The sequence below is a fragment of the Botryllus schlosseri genome, chromosome 8 (genome assembly GCF_051294905.1).
Source record: "Botryllus schlosseri isolate E-star chromosome 8, Bs_hap1, whole genome shotgun sequence".
Lineage (NCBI taxonomy): Eukaryota > Metazoa > Chordata > Ascidiacea > Stolidobranchia > Styelidae > Botryllus > Botryllus schlosseri.
In genome coordinates, this window is record NC_137243.1 from 10,804,858 (window position 1) to 10,823,003 (window position 18,146).

At 40.5% G+C, this 18,146-nt stretch overlaps 2 protein-coding genes across 3 annotated transcripts in view; both read right to left on the minus strand.

Annotated features, from left to right (window-relative positions):
* LOC145445215 (uncharacterized) overlaps positions 1–3,468 on the minus strand; it is a 45,253-nt gene extending 41,785 nt beyond the window's left edge. For both annotated transcript variants that reach the window (XM_080323387.1, XM_080323388.1), the window contains exon 1: positions 3,360–3,468. In XM_080323387.1, coding sequence (XP_080179513.1) covers positions 3,360–3,438 — 79 coding nt within the window. In that variant the 5' untranslated portion in view covers positions 3,439–3,468. The remainder of the gene's footprint in view (positions 1–3,359) is intronic.
* A 5,091-nt stretch (positions 3,469–8,559) lies between these two features.
* On the minus strand, positions 8,560–12,344 carry LOC145444301 (CCN family member 1-like). Its single transcript, XM_080322245.1, has 6 exons — positions 12,134–12,344; positions 11,776–11,992; positions 10,676–10,821; positions 10,477–10,615; positions 9,990–10,195; positions 8,560–9,492 (listed from the first exon to the last, which is right to left on the minus strand). The coding sequence occupies exons 1-6, from the start codon at positions 12,191–12,193 to the stop codon at positions 9,277–9,279; spliced, it is 984 nt and encodes a 327-aa protein (XP_080178371.1). The 5' UTR covers positions 12,194–12,344; the 3' UTR covers positions 8,560–9,276.
* Positions 12,345–18,146: the final 5,802 nt, after the last annotated feature.

Here is an 18,146-nt window from a genome sequence, read left to right on the forward strand (position 1 = left end):
TAGAGTTGTACCGATTTAAAACATTCAGATACGAATCGACTTGATTTGTGTAGTGAGTTTCATTTCAAGTTGATAAACTAACACATTGATTGAATATTTTCATGGATCTTATCACGCAACTAAAGTCAGCCACTATTCTGGAGGCGTGAAACATATAGCGATCGCGGGCGAGTGACAAATTGTTGGTTTTCGAATCACCGTCTGCGACGGTTCTGTGACAAACTTATTACCGAAATATTACCTTGTGAGCGGGTATGAGGGATTGCTATATGTCTGAAGCATTATCCGGTGAGTGGTCGTTGGATTTTAAAATTATATCACACCCTTTTGAATAAGCGTTCACTTCACAAAGGATTAGGGTTAGAGCGGAAATAAGTGACAATTTGTCGCTATTCAAGTTACCGCGGTCTGTTATTCGTTACTTGTTAAATCTTACCAGCGATATCAAGTACTGTGACAAACTGATTACTAAAATTTCACCGCGTGAGCGATCGGTATGGTTATGACACCAAGTCGTGAAAGATGGTTATGACCGAGACATTATCTTGTCAGCGATCGCGGGGTTTTGCAAACTATTTCACAGCTATTTGAAGTGTTAATTCGTGAGCGTTGTTATTGTTGATATTCGAATCACCGTCTACGCCGGCTCTGTGGTAAACTGAATACCAAAATATTACCTTGCAAGTGATTCCTAGACTTGGCAAACTATTTCACACCTTTTTTGCTGAAAGTACGACATGCCGCCCGCAGTCTATACCGAAAGTACGAATCACGACCGCACCCATAAGAAATAAGACCCGCCGCCATAAGAAATAAGTGCCGCTCGCCACCCCGGGTTTCGTGTTAGCATCAATAGCCGCTCACCACCCCCGCCATAAGACGCAATAGCCGCATGCGACCGCACCCATAAGAACACATGGCGAGTCACCACAGACCCCGTAAGAATACACGACAGGCGAATCACCGTCACCACCTATAGTAAAAAAGGCGAGTCACGACCACCGCGGTTGGCTGTGAAACAATTCAGCGCGCAGGTCATTCGAAATATAGGTCGCACTGCTTAATCCTCTTGCAAGCCACGTTTCCGTTTGTGCGGTTATTGTTGGTGACTATTCAACACCACGCGAGAGACGCCTGAAAGTACGAATCACGACCGCACCCATAAGACACAATAGTCGCGTGCCAGCTCCACCATAAGACGCAATAGCCGCTCACCACCCCCGCCATAAGACATAATTGCCCGAGTTTTCAATACGAGTCACCGCCGCAGCCTATACCCAAAAGTACGAATCACGACCCCGAGTTTTCAATACGAGTCACCGCCACAGCCTATATCCAAAAGTACGAATCACGACCCCGAGTTTTCAATACGAGTCACCGCCGCAGCCTATACCCAAAAGTACGAGTCACCAACACGAGTTTTCAATACGAGTCACCGCCGCAGCCTATACCCAAAAGTACGAGTCACCGCCGCGTCCATAAGAACCCATTACGAATCACGAGCGAGAGGGGGGTCTAAAAGTACGAGTCACCAACACGAGTTTCGAGGCACATCACCAGCGCGCCCATAAGAACCAATGGCGATGTGCGAGCGATCATACTAACTACTAACGCAAGATTGGTGTCTGGTCATTCGTATGAAGATTAAAGTGTCGGAGGTTTACCTCGGCTCCTCCGCGTCATCTCATCCGTGAAAGCGGTGTCTTATAAAAATCTACAAGTGGACCGCGTCCACGTCGTCCAAATATCATATGATCGACCGAAAAGATCATCGCTCTATCAAATATGCCGGACCTGATGTGTGGAACAGTATCCCGCCGGCCATCCGACAGTCGACGAGCATGTCCACATTCAAGTCGAAATACAAGCAATTACTACTAAATAAATGCAGTCCATCCTCAAGATTACCGGGCCACGACTGAGCTATCGATCTCGCTTCCCATGACATGCCGCCCTATTTCTTGTCGCTTTCTTTTTCTATACTATCTTCTTTACTTTCATTCAGTGTGCATGCCTCCTCTTTACATCGCCTAGGCCAAGGTGGGTGTCAGATTCCATAGACTACTCCTTGTCGCTTCGACATCTTCCTGTCTTTTCATTGTATCGCATTTTTTGTGGTGTATTGAACTGATAAAATTGCTAATAAACCAATGATGATGATGATGATAAGTCGGTAGCTACGGAATAAAAATGAAGAAAATCGGCCTGGTGTAAATGACCACAGTAGTCGACAAACACCATGAATACCACAAATGAACATATAAAGTGTCGAGAGTATAGAAACCAATAGGACGGTTATATTTCCATCTGGGAAAATTACAAGGGAACGGTAGTGCCATGTGCAAACAATATAAAACATAGACAGGACACACGTAATAATCACGTAAATAAACACGTAGTAATCAGTACGCCAAGTTGAGATGTGGGGTCGCGAAAGATCTTCAAATCGAAATTTGGGGTCGCGACTATAAAAAGTTTGGGAACCCCTTCTCTAGGGGTATAGGCTTAAGAGGTGGGCCACAGAACATTTTCAAACCGTAAAGTATCCTCCAGTCAAAACGAGGTTAAAAACCGCTGCTGAACTAACCCAAATTAAGCGCAACTTCTGTATGACATGTCATTTTCAAATTGATTGTGACGTATAATGAGAGATCAGTAAGTATTGTGATCACTGATCATATGCAGTGTTTTCAGCAAAATCGCAACACACAAACATGTAGTCTACTCGTATTGTGTCGGTGAGGTTTCGTTGCGTGTACCACAATAACAATATCGGGAACACTAACTGGTCTCTATCAATAGCATCTGCTCGAATTTCGTTGTGAATGTATAGAAATCGTGCCCGTGACCGTGCGTCTCTCGGTTTGTTCTATGTCAGTGATTCCCAACCTTTTACGACTCATCGCCCCCTTTTTAAGCTCCACACCGATCATCGCCCCCCAAATATTGGGAACCGAAAAGTGGACATACAAACTGTAATCACCGGCGAGTTGACTAAAAAAAGGTCAACTTTTAGGATCGACCTCGAAATTACACTTTTACAGCTAAATTTTCGTGAGTTGACTTTAAAAAAACGTCATATCTCCGACTTGACTCTAATATAGCCGTTTTAACGCGCCATCGCCCCCCTATCGCTCCACTCGTTATTTTCGCCCCCTATCGCCCCCTTCGTTATTTTCACCCCCTAGACCGCCAAATCGCCCGCGTTGGAGATCATGTGATCGGAAATAGGTGTTAAATGGCTCTTTGTATTCTGAAGGTTGCCGACCCCATGGACTCTGCCAATAGCGGGAACATACTTAACACTTGATTATATGAGATTTGGTGATAATAGCCCATACTCAGAAACCATTGCTTACCGTGTTTTCTCACTACTCCAGATTCAGTCAATCTAAAAGTCATCAGCATGGCTGTCAAAGATACGATGGTAAACTTCATCTTGAAATATCAAACCTCTAGTTCTGTAAAAATGTTATTATGAGATGCATGGAACAGAATTTCAGGACAGTCGGAAATCCTTAGTAGCCTAACATCTTGGAAGGGAGTGGCTAAAAAAGTATCAGTATCAGTGAGTATCAGTTAATTAATAATGAATTTCATCATTTCAAAACACCACAAGGTTATGCGATGCAATGAAAAGATAGGAAGGTGTCGAAGCGACTTGGAGTAGTCTTTGAAATCAGTCACGCACCTGAGCCTAGGGGATGTATAGAGGAGGCATGTCCAGTAGGGCTGTTCAAAAATAACTTTTCCCGGATTCCAGCCATTCACTGATTAAATTGTCAGGTTACCCTAAAAAACGCTGCTATGTGAGTTTTTCGATGATATTCCTCGGATTATCCTTGATCGGTGGATAATCCGCCATTTATCAACGAAAAACTCACATAACTCCGCTTCTACTGGTCGGAATTGACTCAAATTTGTTTTGCAACGTCTTTGAAGACAGCTCAACAATTTCATGAGGTTGGCAGAAAAATTTGGAAATTTTTTTTCAATTTTCCATAATAAATTAAAAATTTTAATTGGATCTGCGGAGTCCTATACTTGTTAGAATCGAACCAAATTTGGTGTGCAGCGTTTTTTAGGGTAACCTGACAATTTAATCAGTGAATGGCTGGAATCCGGGAAAAAAGTTACTTTGAACAGCCCTAATGTCCAGTACATACTGAATGAAAAGTAAAATAACTGGACCATGACCACGATTGGGGCTGGAGAAAGTCATCGCCAATTTCTTAGTAAGCAGCTTTCGAAATTATGAGGTCATGGTACTTAGAGTTGACCCAGTGATGTGGTGTCGCGAACTATTCATCCGTTTGGTAGCATGTCACACGTTCTAAAAGGTTGAGAACCACTGTATGTAGTCCGTCGGATCAAAGAGAAGTTGGTGACTCCGTATCCACAAAGAAACTCGCGGCTGCATGAGCCCAAAGCAGTTAAAGTAATGTGAAGACACAATATCACATTGAAAATCACAAGCCCTCCCCTTGCGAACGCTTATGTCTGTCTACAGTTGTTCTGTCAATGATGAAGAGAAAAAACCTTGCAGACAACTATTATATACTCACGGGATGCGTATTTCCGGTAACGTAGAAATGGCTAATTGCCAGTTACCGAGCAAACGGTTAAGTTTCATTGATTACGTTTTCGTCGTGAAATTCCATGCCGCGGGGACATAGAAGATGAACATGTGTATGAGATAAAACTTGTGACTTACTTGATCACACCGATAGACAGTTACTCATACTTGCAGTTTCGATTGCTCGCCGCTTAGTCTCGTCTGATAGACCAAAATAATTATCAAGTAGTCTGCTTATTTTTGAATGCAGGTATACTTTTATGCAGACAATCCAGCGAGGTATTTTGAAGAAACGCAGATACAAATCAAAAAAATACCCATTTTATACAGAATATCACGAGGTAGCTTTGAAATATAGAACTGAAGAGTCACTAATTACTAGGGTTACCATACTTTGGAATCGGGAAAGGGGGACACTTTTCAAAATTATCAAACTTAGAATTCCGGAGGAATATCTTTAAAAAATGGTAAATTTTGCCACTTCGTGGTCGGTTGACTAGAAAAAGAAGAAAAAAAGGTCAACTTTCCGGCTCAGCTCCCGAAATAGCCGCCGGAGCGTTACTTCAGTGCTGATTTACTATATCTCAGTCGAATTTGTCCTACATTTAACAAAAATTCTCAAAAAAGAGGATAAAATCTCAAAAAGGAGGACATTAAGGCCTTCCCATGAGGACATTTTCAAAAACCTGAAAAAGGAGGACAAATCCTCCTAAAGGAGGACGCATGGTAACCCTACTAATTTCTGTCATGTTCATTGCTCATGTATACAGTTGCCGAGTTTGTAACCTGTTGTAAAACGTCTATTTAGTTATCATTTGATTTGAATCATCCAAACACAGTGGCGCGTAATACCGTAATTAGTAATATTAAGGTAGGGTTGGAATACGTCTGGAATTTCCCGGACATGTCCGGAATTTCACTGTTTAATCTGCGTCCGTATAGCAATTGTAAGAGAACCGTATATTATTAGTGTCGGTAAGGCCGATTGGATGCTTCAGTCAAAGATAGTGGTTTTCAAGCTAGGGGTCGTTTGCCCTTTTCTGGGAATCGCGAAGATGCTGAACTCAATCAGCTTCCAACGGATAAACCGTGAGTAAGTCTGGAAATGGAGTCGCGACCATAAAACGTTGGAAACCACCGCTGGTGTGGACCGCGACCTTTCGGTTCATAGTCTTGTCCGTATGACATGAACATGACTTAGCGATATACAATTACGTTCCCTGCATTTTCGAACTCATCGTCTCCACCAGCTCTACCACTAAATTTGAACACGTGGGCTGAGAGAGGATTAATATATAGTAATATATGGAAGAACCAATATTATTGACATAATTTATTCACAAATTTATCAACCAAATGTACATAGAAACCAGATGCATATCGAAGTTACCTCGATCACCCTATGGTGGGGCCCAAACCAGTGATATTTGGGCGGGAGTTGGTTTAAAAGTGTTGTTTCGGTCCTTGCTACAACACCCAACCACATATCCGCACCGACCAACACTTTTCACAGGTTCCAAAAGTTACTGAAGCGGAACAGAACACCATATTTATACAGCCAATATCGTTGACTAAAGAAAGGTCATCTTTTCCAATTTGACTCCTGCGTAAACAGTCGCCCATCTTTGAGGCCAAAATGTAACGTCTGTTGTGGTCTTTCGGGGCATTGGGTGGTCCAGTGTACACTGCAGAAACACCATGACTAAACCAACAGCAATAGCAAAAGCAACACGAGCTCAAAATGAAAGAAACGATATGGGAGTCGATGCCACCAGCGTGTATACACGATAATGTCACTTCATGGCAGATATGAGCATGGATTAGAGTTTGCGATTTGGAAAAAATGGATTTGTGAAATTTTGTCGGAATAGGATTGGATTAGGATTTCAGATTTTGTTTTTAATGGATTGGAATTAGGATTGGATTTACGTAGTTTTTGGGAGATTGATGTCCTGTGGCGAATGTCGACGAAGTTTTTCGTCGTACCTAAGTTACTTCATGTACTTTGCAGAGATGAGTGGATTTGGAATTTCTATGTCCTAATCCAATCCAAATCCGAAGCTTCAAATCCTAATCCAGAACTTTTTGGTATGATTACACTCCAGCACCAGTGACAGAGAAAATTCTGTGGGTTGTACCAGTTAAAACTGACCGCAAAATAAGGAGCAACCACCCGGACATGAAAATCAAACTCAGAAAGAAAAGAGAATGTTTGTTCATCGAACCTGCCGTCCCAGCTGATTAAAACGTACAAAAGGAACCGGGAAAACGATCAAAAAACGCAGAGCTCAAATGCAATGTGAAAAAATGTGGCAATGCAAGATAAACATTGTACCGATAGTCATTGGCACTACAGGGGTCGTAAGCAAAATCCATGAAACTAATCGAACAGATTCCGGGAGACGTTCGATCCGACATGATCCAAAAGATCACGTTATTGCGCACTGAGCATAGTCTTTGCAAGACCTTGATTGACACACTGGACTACAATTACACTTGCACGCGTAAATCACGGCATAATTTCTGTAATTTCGATTCTTCATATTGAATATATTGAATCATCTCTACCTCTGCAACCCTTGCCAATTCTTCATCTACCGCAATTCTGTAATCGGACCTCTTGATACATTGTATAGGAATAACAATTTGACTGTATTACTGAAATTTTAAAAGTCTGCTTCAATCTCTCCATTTTCCTTGGCGGGGGGCGGGGGGGGGGGCAGGTTGCTCTCCGGATCATGTGTGTATTTACCAGTTTTACTGTGGATAAAGAATATAATAATATGGTATGCGCCATTTTTATTCTGGTACCACCATCACCATCTAATCGACCCATGTAAGAATGCAGTTCCACATGGTTTCAACGCGAGAGGGCCAATCAATGGCATACTGCGACTAAGATCCCATAAAAATAGCTGCACGATGAGCATGGTCCGTGTGGCGTAATAGTAAATATTCACTCAAACCGCACTGCACCCCAACAAACTCGCCATAATTTTAGCTGTGACGGATCGGTGCCGAATAGCACATAGTAATTCTCACGTTTTTTTGATTTTGTTGAACAATTTAGGCGCTTATCGCCGATACGGTTCTTTGCGCCCGATCATGAATATTGTAATGCCCGTATTATGTCTTTGATTTCGGCGATGCTACTCTCACTGACTGCACACTATTAGGGCTACCATATCTTGGAATCCGGAAAGGGTGAGACACTTTTTTATAAATCATTAAGTCAGATTACCGAACTATAAAACTGCCGATTCTAAAATTTGTACTAGAAATCTTATGTGTTGACTAAAAGAGTAGTCCATCCTTCCGACTCGATTCCTGCATTGCCCACTTTTTACAGATACTGATGAGGTGTTGACTAGAAAAATAAGTCAAGTAATGACTGTGTAGCCTAACCGTGACAAAGACCGCTGGCCGTAACCGCAACCCGGTTTTTCAGTCAAAGTTATCATGATACAGCCCGATAAAAATTAATCCAGCAACACGGATCTTAATATTCAACAACACAAGAAGTAACGAATATTATCTTTTCGATATGTGTGGATTGGAACGGCACTATCGGAACAGGCATTACATTTATAATATCGTTCATTTTCACAAATAGGTCCCGTTATTGTTTACTCTCGAATCGCACATATAAAGGAAACGAGGATGTCATTGTTCACATCTTGTCCTACGGTTTCTCTCTGTGACATATCGCAACATTAAGACTCCCTCTGGAGCAATTGTCTCGGGAAATCGGAACCATCCACCCATCCCAGGAGTACCGAATTTCCTATCCTTTGTTGGCGATACATCATCGAGACATAAATAATCGGAAATCGGACGTCCGTATAGTGTAAGGCCAGATGGCAGACAAGGATCAGCCATTGTTACAGCGGAAATTCTTTCATACCAACAACGCGTTACGTACATGAATCCTATGATCGAATGACCTCGTTTGAGATGTATCAATTTCACTAAACACACGCGCATAAGATGTTCAACGAAGGAATTTGTATTCATTCTACATACCTAGAAGACAACTTGTGATTGCAAACAACAAACACACGACAGGTTAACCAATAAATATGAATGAAAATGCTTTCAAGCCAACGAAATTGGCAGGATCATCATCAAATTAATTTCATACACGTTTGTAATATGGTCTCAATAAAAATGAGACCTTGTCATAAGCAACAATACATAACTTTATATATACAGTACAGTAATTACGCCTCATAATATGCGGCAGCACCGCGAGGTTGTCAACATGTTAGCCTACAAACATATCCGGAAAGGATAAAGTATCACAATATCTTGAATGAAAAAATAAATGGAAAAACATAAATACGCTGAGAATTAGGTGTACACTTGTATCGTGTATGTAGACACCCGTGTCAATATGCAATATTCTTTCGATCACTAATCAATGTATCATAAAAACTTCGTGGCATGTAAGGTATTCGCATTAACTTTTCTTACTAGGACAGAAAGTACCACTTGTGTTTGCCGCTCTTTTTGCAGCCGTCAAATGTGTGAGCTCTGGATTACATCCTTATTCCTTGAGCTTCAGCGATCGAATCGTCGATGCTCGTGGCGCCGATAATCCACACGATCTTTTAGCGGATAAGGAATAGGCCTACTGAAATTTGCGCAAGCCAGTTCGATCACGAACTGACTTTCAATGAAGTAGCCAGAATAGGTGACGTTTATATCGAGTTTCCTCCCTTGCATATGCAACTCTTCACCATCATCACATCCTTTTTGAACATTTTTCCATTTTCACAAACAAAGGGCATGGCTACCGTGACCGTACGTCTGGGAACGCATGCAAGTGGACAATATCTGGGAACTTGTACTTTACTTTTGCATCCCAAGAAGGAGTATTTCACCGGTGTGCCATAATTAACATGCTTCTTTGTAACCTGCAAAACCAACAGGAGCCCATTCACCAATAACCTCCTATTCCCATAAATAAAAATATAAATGCAAGATGCAACAACCAAGCTCAAGGTTCAAGGAAGCTGATTTCATTATAATTATATTCTGTTTTTCAAATATTTTCACATTCGAAGTTACATGGGCAGAATGTAGGCTAATTTAGTAGATTTGTCCTTAAATCGCTTCTAATAGAAATTTCAGTGCAATTAGCTATATCGCTAGTAGAGTCCGGGCGGAGGCTACTATTAGGCTGGCTATTCACAGTTGCAAAACGAATTGTTAATAATCAGAACACGTAATCGATAACCAAACCCATACCAACTGAGGAGTGCCATATATTACACTCTATTAGGACATGATAGATACCGACGATCTGAAGTTCTGAGGGCTGAGGTGATATAGGTTACTCCTAGTATCCGGGATATGCATTGTTGTTGTTGTTGTGCCGAAGCATATACCTACTCTTTTTGTGTTAACTTACCTTCATCATGGTGTTCCTCTTCGATACTCTCGATATACTCTTGAGCTTCTGGCAGTGTCGGATTTTGCATAGCCTGGTCTCCTTAATCAACTTGCAGTCTTTGTTGTTATTTGTGAATCTGGAAGAAACGCCCCAATCGCAGGTTTCTGAACAGGGTGTCCACTTGGTAGTGCGGGCAGTGCATGTGGCAGTCTCGTGTGAGTTTTCTGGGATAAATTTAATATGCATCAGATTAAATTGAATCAATTTGAAATTACATCAGCCACTAAAAGCTAATAAACAATTAGATATTAAAACACATGTTTAATTTAAACCTCAAATTCTGGTTTATTGTTTCTATTCTTTCGCAACAGAGAAAGTCGCCACACACATGGTCACATTTTGCCTCTTCGATTCATTGATCGAGCGGGTATTCCATTTTTAGCCAGTGTTGCCCCCTAGCAATCGGTATACCTAAAGCTATCTCTATCGAGGATAGTTGACTCACCGAAAAATTCCATCGACTTCACGGCAACTCTCGGTGACGATTTGAAAGCAGCGTAGTTCCTGTAGCTTTGAGGCTTGGAGCAAATTACTTGCTCGCAGGATTTCCCCGGCAATCTAACCAGTCTGGGGAAGGCACATTTCTAAATACAAACGATTGAACTTAATACGCGTATATTAAATTGCGAAACGCATGTACCTACTTTGAATTTCAAAAGTTTTGACGGACACAGTGGTCTGCATGTCACGTCAGAATCGTAGCAGGTACAAGAATATTTCGATCCACGGGCAAAGCTTTCGCCATTCAAATAAACTTTGTTATCGATGTAACATGAACGGCCCGGTGTTGCTGAAAAACACATAATCTCTTTATTCTGTATATACAGAGCGGCTGGTTGCAAACACTGTTGTGATAAAGCGCCAGCTCATCAGGCCAGATGAAAACGTGTGCTAGACAACTATTCGATCAAGGACTTCCCGCATTTGCTAAAAAGTGATTGGATTACTCCAGAAAATGTCTAAACCTAATATACTATAATCTCTGTGCATACCAGTGGCTGGACCCACGAAATGAAGAGTTGGCATGATAGTAAATCGAGAAGAAAGTTCAGTTTTCATTATTTTTCTCAAAATCAGAGCTGCTTGGAGGCCAGCATATGTAGGTTTCAGGAATAACATCACATACCCCTGATGACTCGCACCTCAATTGGTAATCAAGTGAGTTACCTAGCGTAACTTACTCGCTGGCCGCGGTTATACTATCCTGTTTCATAGAGCGGCACGTGATCGATGGACTGGTGATATTATTTGCCAATGATGAATTTGAAGTATGTACTGTATTACTTTGATTGTGCCACATATCGTGGATCCGTGTTCCCCCACATGACAAATGTCGCTAGTCGCCCATGCATTACAATACCTGATTGCGTTTATCAATGATGTTATTTTGTAACTTAAACAAACAACAATCGGTTATCAATATTCCGTTGCAGTGGGGCGAATCGACGATACAAAGTGACGACGAAATTGGAGTATAAAAATACTCTCAAGCAACCTGGCAGAAACTCCATGAAGCGTATTGGGAAAATATCACCCGAGATCGTTGCTGTGGCACGATTTATTACTACGGAATTATGTAAACTTAACATGTATATCGTGTCACTGTCAAGACCGCAGTGACTTTTTAAATCGTTTCTAAGCGGGTACACTACACTTTTTGTGCAATATGCATGCACGAGGTTGTGTTATTTAGTCAAAGGTAAAAAAAATCGGTTACTCTAGTTAAACTAGCATTCTAACTTACCAACACACATTCCCTTGTCAGAATTGGTCTCGGAAAAACTACAGTACAATTTCTTTGTGATGTCGCATGGATTTTTTGAATCGCATTCGTCATGCAGTTGCTTGGGGCAGATTTCGCAGCATCCACATTCGTCTTTAATGGGTGATATTCCAGGGCCACACTGCAGCTGTCTGGAACAGCCGAGGCACTGTTTATCGCAGTTGACGGCGAGGCAAGTCTGAGAAAAGGAAGAATATAAAGAGTTGCTCATTTCGATTAGTGTGCGCCATCAGTCACAAGCATCGAGCCTGTTGGCCGCGAAATCATCGCGCATTGAACCAATCATCTATTGAGAAAATTATGAGTTAACTTGACTTACCTTAAAAATGCAGAAAGCAATAAATAAAGTGGTAATCATAATCTGTCCGCGCATTCCCATGATGGATTCTGTCGAGTATATAGTAGATGGAATAATATAAAAGCTACTGCCAGCGTCGAGCCTGGGCTATATTGTTTTCTTCGCTCAAGAAAGAGCTGACTAGAGTACAACGTCGGATGACTGCGCGTGCGAATCAACTGAGGACTATCGCTAAAGTTGTATATTTTAAAACGGAGCACGTGACGCACGTCCCCTATTATGCGTTGGTGACAATAGATCCATGTAATTCTATATCAAATTTCATGTAGAATACTAATATCTCTACAATAGGCATTAGGGATGTTTGTCAACTCGAATTCGAGATGTATATGTTCATCGCATTGACTTCGATAACGAAGACACGCCGTTGTTCATCCAGCTAGATTAGTCATCTGTTGAACGCCATTACGTGATCGCTAATCTCGGTAGCGGCAGTCACCTCCGTTCAGTTTGTAAATGATTGTACCATGCGTATAAGTGTACAATCGTACATTGTACAAATGTACATATATTTCTTGACCGATTTTGTGATTACTCATTGTAACCGTTCAGAATTTCTAGGAAACTATTTTTCGAAAGATACAGAAATCCTCCAGTGAATCGACCCTGTGCCGCCTGATTTCGTCGTGCGAACTTATGTTTTATTCAAATCATGTCCCTTAATATATTATGCATGATCGTTTGGGAAAGTGCTATGATTTGGCAGACGCTATGTGTTAATTGTTAATTGTGAATAAAACAGGGCGTGTAACTGCATGCATGTTCTTGATTAGAAGATGTATACGTCAATGGGTTATGAGTATAGGGCTGGACACAATGATTCGAGTATTCGAATCTGAATCGAGCATTAATTTTAATGATTAGAGTCGAGTAGTAAAATACGATTTTTTCGAGTAGGCCTACTGAAAATATACGCTCCTCGCAACTGAAAGTTAATTTACTAACGGGAATTATAGTTTTGATACTATTTTCGACCGAGGAAGCCTTGAAACCTTGATTGGCCGTGTCGCAGCATACCAGACATTGTACAAAGCTACGAACGTTATTGGAAATAACACATTTCCGAAGTCATGATCATCCCACAACATTGCCACGGAGTGCAATGAAATCGGTATGGTCGAAAAAATATCAAAATATCTTTAATGGAACGGATGCCAGGCATTATATTCTTTGTGGTGGCATAAAAAGTACATATTTGAACTTTAACATAGGTTATTCTGTCGTGACTTCGTTATGAGTGATACTCGAATACTCGACTCGACTCGAAGCATATTACGTGATTCAGAGTCGAATCACTCAGGTACTCGATTTTTGCCCAGCCCTAGCTATATGACTGACGGATATATGCCGGATATACACGTTCGTCTCGTGTGACCATACTTCTTTGAATATATCCGGGCTTGTGGGGTTTGCGTTCGACTTTTAAAAACAATTCAGGATTAGAGTGCACACTTTCGCTGCCAGCAATCCGATACAGACATGGGGTCATCGCGATTAGTAATCGTAATCGGTTGCGACGATTACAGCATTTTGAAGTAATCGTAATCGCACTCAATTACATTCGAAAAAATTCCGAAGTAATCGTAATCGTAATCGACTACTTCTCATATCTAATCGATTTCTTTGTGAAAGAACGATTACTTTTTATCCGTACAGTGATTATGACATAAACTGAATATTCGTGAACAAGGAAACGATATTATATCAGGTTAGTGATAGCATAACGTCTGATTTTGAAACGCCACTGCTCATTATTACGTCAGAAGTATTAGCTTTGGTAGTCATTGCGTGGATCAGAACCCGATTCATAGGCTACTTTTTACAGATACGACCGCAGTCGAATGGGAGCCGGAATCCCTGTTGGAGGAAACAGAATTAGAGTCAGATCAGGAAACTTGTCGACCCCCCACTAGTAACCGAACTGTCTTCGCCGAAATTCGGAAAGTTATTTGAAATTTGCCTGGTCCAATTCCGCAACATTCAATTTCAAGCGTAGGAATATGTATTTTACCATAAATACTGGCGGTATAGTTTGTTTACTGAAGTACACCAAGAAAGTGTCATTCGGTAATATTAACAGCAACTTGGTAGCAACTCTATCACTCAAAATAAGGTGGTTCACGTTTGCAATCGTATAAGGATGATTCCTTATCCACCCTCACATAGGATATTTTATGAATCACAGATCGTCAGACATGGCATGTCATGCCACCCCATGGTATCGTCGTTCCGTGAGAGACGGAAACTTGGGATCTAATTTACGAAACGTTTGGAAGTAGGCCTACGACCGAGGCTTACTTAGATTCCGACTGATCGGTTTAGAGTCCGGCACATGATGCTGTTTACTTAATTAACAAAATTCTGCAGTCCGCTGTTTTGTAGCGAACAAGTCAACACGGCTGGGTATTAATAAAGGCGGTCTGGCATTTGCAGTTTGTAATGCGGCCCGTATGATACTGACTATTAACAACCTCGAATTGTTGACAGTTGCCTATTCAAAGCAATCCCTAGAGCGCTAAAATGAAATTGTAAAAACAAGCATGTGTGTGAAACAGTTGAATGAGCACTGAGCAGTCTGCTGGGTTTCCTTTTTGGTTCGTATAAAATCTTTCAAAATAAAATTGCGAATTGCCATGATGCATTTCCGAACAGGTCTAATAGTCAACATAGGATTTCTAGAAACTAAAACTATATATATCACAGCCACGTGTTGTTACAAAACGCGGTAAGGGTAGCTAACTAACTAATGAGCGGGAATCATACGTATTCTCACCGATGGTCTGAAGAATGACAGATAAAGAAAGGGACTGTACTTTTACGGATAAACGTTTGTTGTAGCACAATGCAAGCCAAAAATACAAGGACTTGCAATTATATAATTCGGAATCAAGACGATATGACAGGAATCGAAACAACACTCCTATGTATTTCTTTCATGGTATTAGCTAAGTGGTTCTGTAAATTTAATTCTTGTTAGAACCGCAATGCGGTAGTCAAAGCTACAATATCTCCATGTATTGAAGGAGCTGTTATTCGCCTATGTTTGCGTGAGCGGCACCAGCAACAGAATCATGATGCCCAGTGCCCACTGGCGGACAATCGTTATAGTCTGCAATGCAAGACCGCCTCATAAAACAAGATCGCTTTGTTGGCACTATTAATATCTGCTGAATATTGTTGTTTTTCCGGAAAGTTCACAGTGATGAACCTGGTATAATATTGTGGGCGAAGACAAACTTCGCCGGCCGAATTCGATCATAATTAATAAAATTATTAGGTTCGCGTGGTTTCCAATAATTAGTAATCCCATATGTATAGCAATTAGCAATGCCTTGCCCCTCTGTCACATTCATAACTGTTGCGCTTATATTGGATTATATTCACACATATAATAAAAAATCATACCGATATAAATTTCACATTATAATAACGTTGCGGTATCTCTGGTTGGTAGAATACTGGTTACATGGGGTACTATAAGTTATAATTGTAAAGTAACGATGTAATTGAAAAATGTAAGTATAGAATTTCCACAAAGTAATTGTAGTTGTGATTGGGCCAAAAATGTTAAAAGTACATCGTAATTGCAATTTGTTTGTCAACACTAGCCTACATCAAGTTTTCAATATATCATCGAATTTGCATTTTCGAAAGAATAATAAAAATAAATATATACAGCTATATTGTAGATGGCATTTAAATTTATGATGAAATCATTTTCTTTCATACACCTGATTCGGTTTATCATTGAATATCATCCAGTAGCCGTCCCCCATCATTCCCTCACTCCAAAAACCTTGGTAACGGCCTCGACCTGCCGAGCCCGAATGTCCCGGTAAAATCGTACTCCTCGTTCATAACTAACTGCACGATTTGTAAGCATTGTAAGCCTACTGAAAAGATTCCAAAAGGACCTCGAAGCATTCATTACATTCTTTGAGTAAAGATAAGGTACTATATGAATTCACGGTTTTATATTTCTATAGTGTAGCAAGACTTGCAGACTCGCCATCGCCACTGTCTTCAAATTCATCAGACACAGGTGTGATGAGGCGGCAGCGGATGAGGAATTGAAGCACGATGTGATGTAGGCCTACTCTCTGAATCGATGTTTGGATATACAATTTTACTTCTTGAAGAAATACCTTACACGTTGTTGAGGCACAATTACGAGTCCTGAATGCTGTCCTAGGGTTCTCACCATATCATGGGATTAGCAAAATGCGTCGACGAGGTCGTTTGTGTAGTTAATTGTAGGGCTTCTTGGAGGTACAGAACTTCAATATACAATTGAATTGTATATTCATATTGAAATGAACCGGAATATTTTCAGCTGACACTCGTCAGCGGTAACCGTCAGCAGCTAGTAGAGAATTGAAATTCACTTACTTGAAATTCTCCACTAGTTGCTGACGATTACCACTGACGAGTGTCAGCCGAAAATATCCAGGTTCACTGCTGAAGAGAGCCAGTAGAAAAGCTTCCAGTGGAATAAATATAACAATATGAACGTATTGTTTGCTGCAATATGAATATACTATTCAATTGTAGCTAATTCTGTGAACCAATTGAACAAAGTGTACAATAATATATGATGCGAACTACGTTTTATCTTAGTCCCGTATTTGAATGCCAAACCACAATTTGTTCATACAACAAGGCCACATACGCACCCGTCTAGCACTGTTTACCTCTGGAATTAACTGCTCAATATACTATGTGCTAGCAAAAAAATTATTGCATATTCAGAATTAGGGACAAAAACTCTTCAAGTATCACCTAATCGCATCCTCGTTTAAAATTTGCTGTTGACCGCAGTTATTAATTGCAATTGTAATTGTAATCAAAGAACTCGAAGTAAATGTTATAGAAGATTTTGGAAATATAAATATAATATAATATAATTATATAATAAATTATATATTATTATATTATTATTATAAATTATATATATATTATATAATAAATATAATTATATTGTAACGTAATTGACGGACCACAGCTCTGATGCACAGTTTGCACATTCAATGAAACATAGCTTCTCACTTCAAAACCGACATCGTTACCACACGGATTTTACCAGCACTTACGCATCTGGATCTGTGACGTTGAGCATGACTTGGAAGCACATATCGCACTCATATTGCGTCTAAATTTGTGTAATCGCGCAACGAACCACTCGATCGCCAAGTAACATTGAAATGTATACATTGTTCAGAGACGAGGAATAAGAAAAGCTTCCTTTCTCTTTGAAGACATGTAGATAAGAAATAAATATTTGTCGACATAATGCTACCTTCAGTGAACCGTCCTCATCTAATATTTGGTTTATAGTAGAGCCGGCAGAGATTCATACATGCACTCGTATTCTGTTGCGTTTATGGGAGTGCAGTGTTAGCATGATGTCGCTTGTAATAAGAGCGAATTGGAGCTGACCATCGTAGGCCCAGTATGTTCGAGAAATCTGGTTAATACGAAGTATTCCGGAACATTTAGGTTGAACTCAGAGCTTTCGTAGCATTGTTGGTAGTGTTCGGTGATGTTGACGGGCACCTGCTAATCGATGCGTCTTAATTTTCTGTACCGTCTAAACTTTGAGGTTACATGTAATCGTGTATAACGAAGTCGAAATGGAGTTCTAGTGCCTTCAAATCACGTGACTATCTGACCGCCTTGGATGATATAATTGTTATTTCAGATGGATACGATTTCATGCTTACGTGACTGTCATGCATGGAAACGTAATTCATGAAATATATAATGTGGCACAAAAATGAGATTTTCTTTGCACCCAGCATCCAAATCCATGTCAATTTCACCGCTGTAGATTATATCGTTATTCCACTCCGATATACTGAAGTTTGAGAATTCTGTCATTTTACAGACTACAAATGCTAGGTTGCCTGGGGCTATTACCTAGATAATCACTGACTCCATATGTGTTGAGCGATACATTGAATTTGGGAATTATTAC

What these genes read in the sequence shown, in the direction of transcription:
- LOC145444301 (XM_080322245.1), bottom strand. Translation starts at nt 12,193, where the DNA reads ATGGGAATGCGCGGACAGATTATGATTACCACTTTATTTATTGCTTTC. An exon ending in TGACAAGGGAATGTGTGTTG is followed by an intron (nt 10,822 to 11,775) that starts GTAAGTTAGAAT and finishes TGTGTTTTTCAG; the next exon opens with CAACACCGGGCCGTTCATGT. An exon ending in CAAAACTTTTGAAATTCAAA is followed by an intron (nt 10,616 to 10,675) that starts GTAGGTACATGC and finishes GTTTGTATTTAG; the next exon opens with AAATGTGCCTTCCCCAGACT.